General features: G+C 39.7%; 1 protein-coding gene across 6 annotated transcripts in view; it reads right to left on the bottom strand.

Moving 5' to 3' along the window:
- Window positions 1-274: 274 nt before the first annotated feature.
- Window positions 275-9,099, bottom strand: part of CNBP (CCHC-type zinc finger nucleic acid binding protein) — a 68,614-nt gene continuing 59,789 nt past the window's right edge. For 2 of the 6 annotated variants that reach the window (XM_077857633.1, XM_077857632.1), the window contains exons 2-5: window positions 3,232-3,348; window positions 3,022-3,112; window positions 2,665-2,868; window positions 275-1,285 (exon numbers count right to left, since the gene is read on the bottom strand). In XM_077857633.1, coding sequence (XP_077713759.1) covers window positions 1,168-1,285; window positions 2,665-2,868; window positions 3,022-3,112; window positions 3,232-3,334 — 516 coding nt within the window. In that variant the 5' untranslated portion in view covers window positions 3,335-3,348 and the 3' untranslated portion in view covers window positions 275-1,167. Of the gene's footprint in view, window positions 1,286-2,664; window positions 2,869-3,019; window positions 3,113-3,210; window positions 3,349-9,099 lie in introns of all 6 variants that reach the window. The other 4 variants (XM_077857630.1, XM_077857629.1, XM_077857631.1 and 1 more) reach the window with 3 other exon arrangements.

The following is a 9,099-nucleotide window of genomic DNA, read 5'->3' as shown; positions in this document are numbered from 1 at the left end:
ATAATGGCAATCAAGAATGAACACAGAGCTAAAGGGCAGCATTATAATGGGTTACAAAGAGACTTAAATTTTTTGTATCCCTGCAAAATGGGACACCAAAGTATCTAATGGCTATGCTTCCTTAAAATAGCTATTTTACATTACTGAAGACATGACTGAGTTAGTACATAAAGAAAAGTCCAAACTGTCAGCTTTTAGTCCTCCACATTCCCCTCTTTAATATGGCATTTTGCACTATATACATTAATGAAAATTTGAAACAAACAAAAAGAACTTTAGTCAAACTCCCCTTCCTCCTCCAGCTTTATTGGATAGTTTAAAATTACATTTCTATTTTCTAGGACTTCAGTTGCTTTTTCCATCTGACTTTTAAAAACTGATTACAGCAAATGAAACACAGTTGTCTAAGTGATATAGTATACAAAAATAACATCTTGATTTCTGTGAAAATGCATTTCTCTGCAATTCCTGAATAACTCCAAATTATGCTAACTCTGAGCATAGATGTTTACTCTGGGTTTTAGATTTAGACTTTGAAAAAAATGTGTTCTAAACCTTTGCCATCACCTTATGCATATCCAGCATCAACGCTGTGAAGTTGTTCCTGTTTAGGCCTTTATCCCGATTTTTCTCGCACAGCCATTAACACACATCTTTTTATTTTGTTTACTCCCACTCAACTGTATGTTCTATGTAGGGCCTGATACAGATGTTACTTGATGTTATTTAATAGCTACTGAGGTCAGACAATCCAAGGCCATCATTATGCTAAAATTAAAGTTGTTTATGGAAGCTCATAAATACTTCCAGAATTGGTTTTACCTCCTACATGGGAACATATCCAAGAAACCCAGAACGGGCTTACTGGTCTGACTCAACTCTTCCCATTCATCAATCCCTATTCACCAGTGGCGCGGAAAGGGGGTTCTTTAACAAAGCATTATACATAACACCTCTACCAAACTAAACATAAACTTTTTTTTTTTTTGTAGTTAAATGCAGAAAGTCGGTTTTTTTTTTTTCCACCCCTTTCCTCCTTTTACACGGCAAGTAAAGCTCACTGGCCTGGGAGTAGCCTCTATCTGCCAACCTTTGGCCAGTGAAGAGGATTCAGAGAAAATAATACAACCATCAATCAGAAAAAGGAGGGGCGACAAAGGAAAATAATTAAGCTGTGGCTTCAATCGTGCATTCCCGTGCAAGGTGCCCTGACTCGCCACAGCGGTAACAGTTGACTTCACTTGTCTTGCTGCAATTGATGGCTACGTGACCAGTTTCACCACACCTAAAAAAAAAAAAAAAAAAGAAAGAGGGACAGTGAGTTTTCATAATGTCCCCAGAAAACATAAAGCCGCACTGAAACAATAGTAACTGTAGAAACAGTAGTAACTGGGTAACAAATGCAATGATCAGTGAAGCAATGCTTTTTTCCCCTCAGGACAGTCTCATTAACCCCTCCACTAAGAGCAGGAAGGAGGAATTAAGTAACTAAGTACTCAATTGTGCAGACTAAGCCATAAAATTAAAATTTTTACCCCAAGAGATCCACTAACATCAAAACACTAAAAATAGGGGCTCCTGGGTGGCTCAGTGTAGCAGCCAACTCCTGATTCTGGCTCAGGTCATGATCTCAGGGTCATGAGATGGAGCCCTGCAATCCAGACCCACTTTTGTACTGGGTATGGAACCTGCTTTAGATTCTCTCTCCCTCCCACTGCAAACACTAATAACATTGGCCAATACATACCTTTCTCTTTAAGTTTTTTTTTTTTTTAATTTATTTATTCATGAGACACAGGAAGAGGGAGAAGCAGGCTCCATGCAGGGAGTCCGATGTGGGACTCAACCCTGGGACTCCAGGATCATGCCCTGAGCCGAAGGCAGATGCTTAACCGCTGAGCCACCCAGGAATCTTTCTTAAGTTTTATTTTAAGTAATCCCTACCCTCAGCATGAGGCTCAAAATCACGTCCCTGAGATCAAGGGTCGCACTCTCTGCTGACTGAGTCACCCAGGCGCCCCAAGATGTTGTACCTTTATACAAATTAATCCTTAAGATTTCACTGGTATTTACCAAATTTTACAGCTTAAATATGTACATTTTAACTTATGTCACATCCACAAGGATTTCAGGTTGTAGGACAAAAAATTTGTATATGTGAATTATTTATAGTTTTCTACAATGTCTCTGAAAACTCCGAAGTACAGCATTAACATTCTTATTTTTAAAATATTAAAAATTCGGGATCCCTGGGTGGCGCAGTGGTTTGGCGCCTGCCTTTGGCCCAGGGCGCGATCCTGGAGACCCGGGATCGAATCCCACGTCGGGCTCCCGGTGCATGGAGCCTGCTTCTCCCTCTGCCTGTGTCTCTGCCTCTCTCTCTCTCTCTCTGTGACTATCATAAAAAAATAAATAAATAAAAATAAAATATTAAAAATTCCAAAGCTGTGTAAGTTTTTCAGCTGTCATAAGCCACAAACCACGACTGGCAAAATAGTAACTGATGTATAGACAAACTGCTGGTTATATATGCTGAAAATCAGTATCATCTGGTCAAAACGAACTTCCACTGAATACTGGTCCACAAAGTCCATTTATAGCTAATTCACCTCTAAAATAATCTCTGCCATGAGCCTTCCTCCAGCCAACACCCTAACAACTTACCTATAGCACTTCACTTTGGTGCAGTCTTTTTGAATGTGTCCAAATTCTCCACAAGAATAGCACTTCTGCTCATCAGCATGGTCACAGTCACGAGCCAGATGGCCTGGTTTGCCACAGTTGTAGCAGCATTGCTCCCGCTCTCTCTTGGGCTCCTTGCAGTCCTTGGCGATGTGGCCACCTCTACCGCAGTTATAGCAGGCTTCAACAATAAGGAAAAGAAGCAGACCAAGACTATAAAACCTTTACAAAACGTTCTTTGTTTTAAAAAGTCTTTTCCAATGCTATGTGCAGCAGTAGCACAGGCTCACCTCTCCAAGTTCTAGAAGGGTATGAAAATGAAGTGTTAAATACTTACCATCCTCTTGAAGATCACAATCCTTGGCAAGATGACCAGACTCACCACAGCGATAACAGATGTCTGGAAGAGATGAGGAAACAAACTGGAAACCTATTTTGGGCAGAAACAAAAAGAATTTGGCTAATTAGACCAGTCTTGACACTAATAGATACTGAAGCACTTCAAAATTTTTTATTCGACAAAAATACCTCTATCCGAGGTAAAACCACCTCTGCCACGGCTTCTCATTCCACGACCACGGCCTCCACCAGTAGGGCATTCCCGGGCCCAATGGCCAGATCGTCCACACTTGAAACACTCATTGCTGCTCATGGCTGCAGTTAGATCTTCGAAATATTAAAAATGACAATGTTAAACTAATTGAAATTACTTTTAGCTTTTTATTGCCCTTTTAGTGTATTTTTAGATAATTATTCTGGGGGATGAAGCTTAGCATATACCTTGCTTAGAAAAATAGCCACACAACTATGTACTTGTAGGCTTACATAACTATTAAGAAATATATTAGAAGTGAAAAAAAATGTAAAACATGTATTTTGATACAATTTGTGATTTTTTAAAAACCATTAAGACTATGGATATACAGATTAATACAAATGTTAATTCAGTTATAATGGGGTGGTAGAATTTAAAGGATTAATGCACATCCATTATTAGAAATAGTAACATATCACTCAAGGTCTAATTTGTAGACTATTTTCATGGTTACAAGCCAGTAAACTTTATTTTGGGCAACTGAAGTTATTTAATGGTCATAAAATCGGAAATAGCTCAAAACAACACAGCTGTAGTATGGACTCTAAAAGTGAGGGGTAGGTAAAGAGAAACTATTTCTAACTTTAAATCCAACAGTGTCTAGCTATACTACAACACTTGTTTGCACACTCTTTACAGCAGGTATATTATAAGAAATGCAGATAAAAATTTTCTCTAGAGAATACCATAGGGCAAAAAATATTAGAAAAACAAAAGGACACACCAAAGTGCTAATAGTATCTAAAGCACCAGGACCATTTTTTTCTTTTATTCTCTAAATTTTCCTGTAATTTTTACATTTAAAACAAGGCTACTTGGAACTTCACAATAGATTCCTTTATTGGGTATTATTTAAAAATGGGGGAGGGGGGCAAATCTCCCAATAAGTAAATGAATTTTACACTTCTTATGTAACAATCTAAAAATAAACAGGAACTATTCCTGGAATAGAATGGAATGTTGTAGGAGAAACTCCTAGGAAAGTGGTTTTTAAAAAACAAACTAGCTCAGAACAATCTAATCTTTACATTTCCACACTTCCACATCCGAATATTTTTACCCTTATTTCCAGTGTCAAGCCATGGCACACCAACTTTTTAAACTATCTTCTCAAAGCCATAAGCACTATGATCTAGCAAAAGATACTGCTTCAACTGAGTAAGACTGGATAGTGGAATTATCCAAATCAACCACAGCACCAAACTCAAATGACAGTAAAATGGACAAGGCCCCCCTCCCAATCATCCTTTCAGTAACCGGTTCATCACTAAGTTATAGAGAATCTAGTAACTAAAAATTAAGCTAAAGTTCAGTTTCAAAAGTTTCCATTGTCAAATATTCAAAAGAACTCAATACTTATCCCAAGTCTCTGCAATCAGATTCAGAGTAAGTTTTCAAAGGGATCTTTCTATCAATTCTTGCCACTTGCCATATAAACACATTACCAAAAAAGGGGATGAGGGAAGTACAGGCAGGTACCTGCACAGAATACTCAAGAGTCCATAGATTCTAGGGTGCCTGGGTGACTCAGGTCATGATCTTACGGGTTTTGGGATCAAGACCTGCATCTGAGTCTATGCTCAGCTGGGAGTCTGCTTAAGATTCTCTCCTCCCTCTCTTACCCCTCCCCCCAATTGTCTCTCAAACAAATCTTTAAAAATAGTTGTTTCAGATGCATAATGCATATTTCTAGTCAGAAGAAAAAAAGAAAACAGCCAGTGAAGATTAAAAATGTATTTTTGTAAAATAATGAGATTACATTTGCTTTCTTTTACTGGTATTAGCCTTCTAAATCATATTAAGTACTAGTTTCCACCGGAGAGAAGAGTTAGGGTAAAAAGTAATTAAAAAGTCACAGAAAAGAGGAACCCCTGGTTGGCTCAGGGTGTGATCCCAGAGTTCTGAGATCAAATCCCACATGGAGCCTACCTCTCCCTCTGCCTATGATTCTGCCTCTGTGTCTTTCATGATAAATAAATAAAATCTTAAAAAAAAAAAAAAAATCACAGAAAAGAGTTTATAGTACTTTGTCCTCCCCTCCACCCTCATTTTCCTTTTGCACCTTCTCTAGTTTATAGCCAGACCAATTTAAGCATATTTAACTACTGATGTCAATGAGTTATTTGCAGAGAAATGATCATTTCTTTTTACAAAGTAATACAGGCAATCTGACAAGTCCTGAGTAGTTTGTCACTTAATATTTAAACAAGAGGGGTGCCTGGGTAGCTCAGTTGGTTAAGCAGCTAAGTCTTTTTTTTTAAATTTAGGATAGTCAGAGTGAGAGAGAGAGATAGAGAGAGAGAGAGAGGCAGAGACAGAAGCAGGCTCCATGCACCGGGAGCCTGATGTGGGATTCGATCCTGAGTCTCCAGGATCGCGCCCTGGGCCAAAGGCAGGCACCAAACCGCTGCGCCACCCAGGGATCCCTAAGCAGCTAAGTCTGGATTTCAGCTGAGGCATGATGTCAGGTTGAGATGAAGCCCTGCATCAGGCTCCACATTCATCAGGGCATCTGCTGAAGGTTCTCTCTCCTTGCTCCCCTCTACACTCTCAATCTTAAATTATATTATATATCTATATACACATACATATATATGAACAAGACACTTATGTTTTACAAAATACTACAGTCCTATACATTCCAAAGCTAAAGAAACGATGGTTCTAGGCAATCTTTCCTTTAGACTGCTGCTTTAAAAGGACCTTGTTTATTTAATAAAGTACAAAAGAAATGCATTATAACACATCATCATGTTTATCAGTGGAATAAAGTCAACAGGTAATTGGGTTTATTTTCAGCACAGTAATATGAATTTAAAAAACTACTTAAGGGGCAGCCCAGGTGGCTCAGTGGTTTGGCGCCGCCTTCAGCCCAGGGCGTGATCCTGGAGACCCAGATCAAGTCCCACGTCGGGCTCCCTGCATGGCACCTGCTTCTCCCTCTGCCTGTGTCTCTGCCTCTTCCTCTCTTTTAAAATCTTTAAAAAAATAAAGAACTACTTAAGAACTGATTAATCTACAGGTAGATTATTCATGAACTGTTTCTCCATTGTCTTCTCCCTCTTGGGCCAAGCCAGTCATTTAGCTATTCTATCTACATTTTCCAAGTCCCTTGTGATAGATTTATTTCTTCAGTAACATTAAACCAACCAATTCCCACAATGTTTTAGAGTCCTGCCACTTATCCTAGAAGTAGGTTCCCATCCTAATATTCATCTTATATACAAATGTATTTAGTTAAAAGATCTTTAGAGAGCTATATGCCATCTCTAAGAAAAGAAGAGGCAGTAAGGTAAGACAGCTGAGAATTATGAGTCTGTGATTCTGCCTATGACTACTCCTGGCTGGAATTTTGCCGCACTGTCCTGCCTCCGCCCTCTCCACCTGTCACAACGTTTTCCAACCTTCAACAGCCAACTCAAATGCCAACTCTTATAAAAGAATCTGACCACATCTCTCAGCCTGGAACTCTCAAAACCCATAGTTCTTTATTAGTATTTGTCTGACACTACCATATTGACTTTTATCATATTCCTTGAAGGCAGAGACCAAATAATTCACCTTTCAATCATCACAACACCCCATATAATTATCCTTTCAGTAGCAGTTATACTCAGTATTTTAACTGCTGGGGGGGGGGGGCAGCTAATAGTCATTTGTGAATGAAACAAATTGTTTCTTGTACAGACCCAACCCAATCTAAGTACTAACACCACCTCAATTCTTGCTATGACAAGAATTACTGCACCATTAAAGTAACAACGTAGGAGGGCCCCCTGGTGGCTCAGTTGGTTAAGCGTCTGCCTTTGGCTCAGGTCTGATCCCGGGATCCTAGGATTGAGCCCTGCATCTGGCTCCCCCATTTCAGAAGAAGCCTGCTTCTCCTCCTCCCTCTGCCACTCCCCCAGCTGGTGCTTGCTTGCTCTCGGTCAAATAAATCTTTAAAAACGATGATAATAATAAAGTAACAACATAGGGGCACCAGGGTGGCTCAGGTGATTTGGTCATCTGCCTTCAGCTCAGGTCATGATCCTAGCATCCTTGGGATCAGGTCCAAGTACCATGTCAGACTCTCCACTCAGTGGGGAGTTTGTTCCCCCTTTCCCGCTACCCCTTCTATCCCCTTTCTCTCATAAAATCTAAAAAAAAAAAAAAAGGCAAAAAAATTTTAAATTATGTACTCATTTTTTAAAGATTATTCATGAGACAGAGAGAGAGAGGCAAAGGGAGGAGGAGGCTCCATGCAGGGAGCCTGATGCGGGAGACTCGATCCCAGGACCACAGGATCACATCCTGAGTTGAGGGTAGACGCTCAACCGCTGAGCCACCCAGGAGTCCCAAATTATGTACTCATTGAGGATAGACTATCAATCTAAATTCAAGAATGCTTATTTTGGATTATCTAATAAAACCCTATTACTCCAAGAATTCACAATCAACTAGACCTCACTAATATGTATTTTTTAAGATTTTATTTATTTATTCATGAGAAACAGAGAGAGATTGAGAGAGGCAGAGACACAGGCAGAGGGAGAAGCAGGCTCCATGCAGGGAGCCCGATGCAGGACTCGATCCCGGGTCTCCAGGCGAAATCGCTGTGCCACCGGGGCTGCCAGACCTAATATTTTATGGAATGCTACAAAACATATTTACTAATAAAGATAAAAGACAAAATGTTGTATTTTCCACTGTTCCCAGGCAGAAGGTGAGCATTTATTTTCTTCCTTTTGCTGCTTTAGCAATCATCGCTGTATCTACACTGATGTTATCATCAGACAGTAAAAAGATTTGAGGATCCTAATAGCTAAACCTGGGTTAACCACTGAACCATCTGTGCTGTTACCTCAGACACTTGAGGTCTGTCCTTATCAGGAAAGGATGATAAAATTGATCTGTGATGAGAATTGTTACCAGGTGTCTTGTCCTTACCAGATGCTCAACTTAAAAAACTTTAAGGGCTTACGTCTTCTGCTTATTCTTTCCTTTCCACTCCAATTAAGTTAGATTGCTTACAGGTGGATTAGAAACACCCCCCCCCCCATGCAATGCCTACAGAACAAGTTTAAATTATTCTTTTTTTTTTAATTTTTATTTATTTATGATAGTCACACAGAGAGAGAGAGAGGCAGAGACACAGGCAGAGGGAGAAGCAGGCTCCATGCACCGGAAGCCTGACGTGGGATTCGATCCCGGGTCTCCAGGATCGTGCCCTGTGCTAAAGGCAGGCGCTAAACCGCTGCGCCACCCAGGGATCCCTACAGAACAAGTTTAGAAGAGGGCAACTGCTTATACTCAAGTTTCCCATCTCATAAAGTCTACTTCCTGAGTGGACTGGAGAAGAGGTAAGAAAAATGGGTGAATGCCAAATGATTTCATATTTGCAACAACAGACATCAGGTATGTTTCCACTTCATTTTTTGTCTACCAAATTTGCATGACACAAACCACACAAAGAAATGTAGGAACACAGGGCATGCCAGGCAGCAGTAAGGCAGTCAAGATACTGCTTGAAAATTTACTGAGAGGGCCAGTATATAATTAAGAGTCTATTTTATACTCATCTAGGATTAAATCCTAGAATTGATACCAAAACATTATTGGTTATACTAACTTGTCTTCATCAATGTAATTTTTCCACATTTTTTGATACTAAGAGCAAAGCCAGTAAACTACTTAAATCTTTTTTTAATAATAAATTTATTTTTTATTGGTGTTCAATTTGCCAACATACAGAATAACACCCAGTGCTCATCCCGTCAAGTGCCCCCCTCAGTGCCCGTCACCCATTCACCCCCACCCAAACCACTTAAATCTTAACAGGT

Source organism: Canis aureus, chromosome 19 (genome assembly GCF_053574225.1).
Source record: "Canis aureus isolate CA01 chromosome 19, VMU_Caureus_v.1.0, whole genome shotgun sequence".
Classification (NCBI taxonomy): domain Eukaryota; kingdom Metazoa; phylum Chordata; class Mammalia; order Carnivora; family Canidae; genus Canis; species Canis aureus.
Note: the sequence above shows the minus strand (reverse complement) of the source record. Positions and strands in the feature narration are given on the sequence as shown.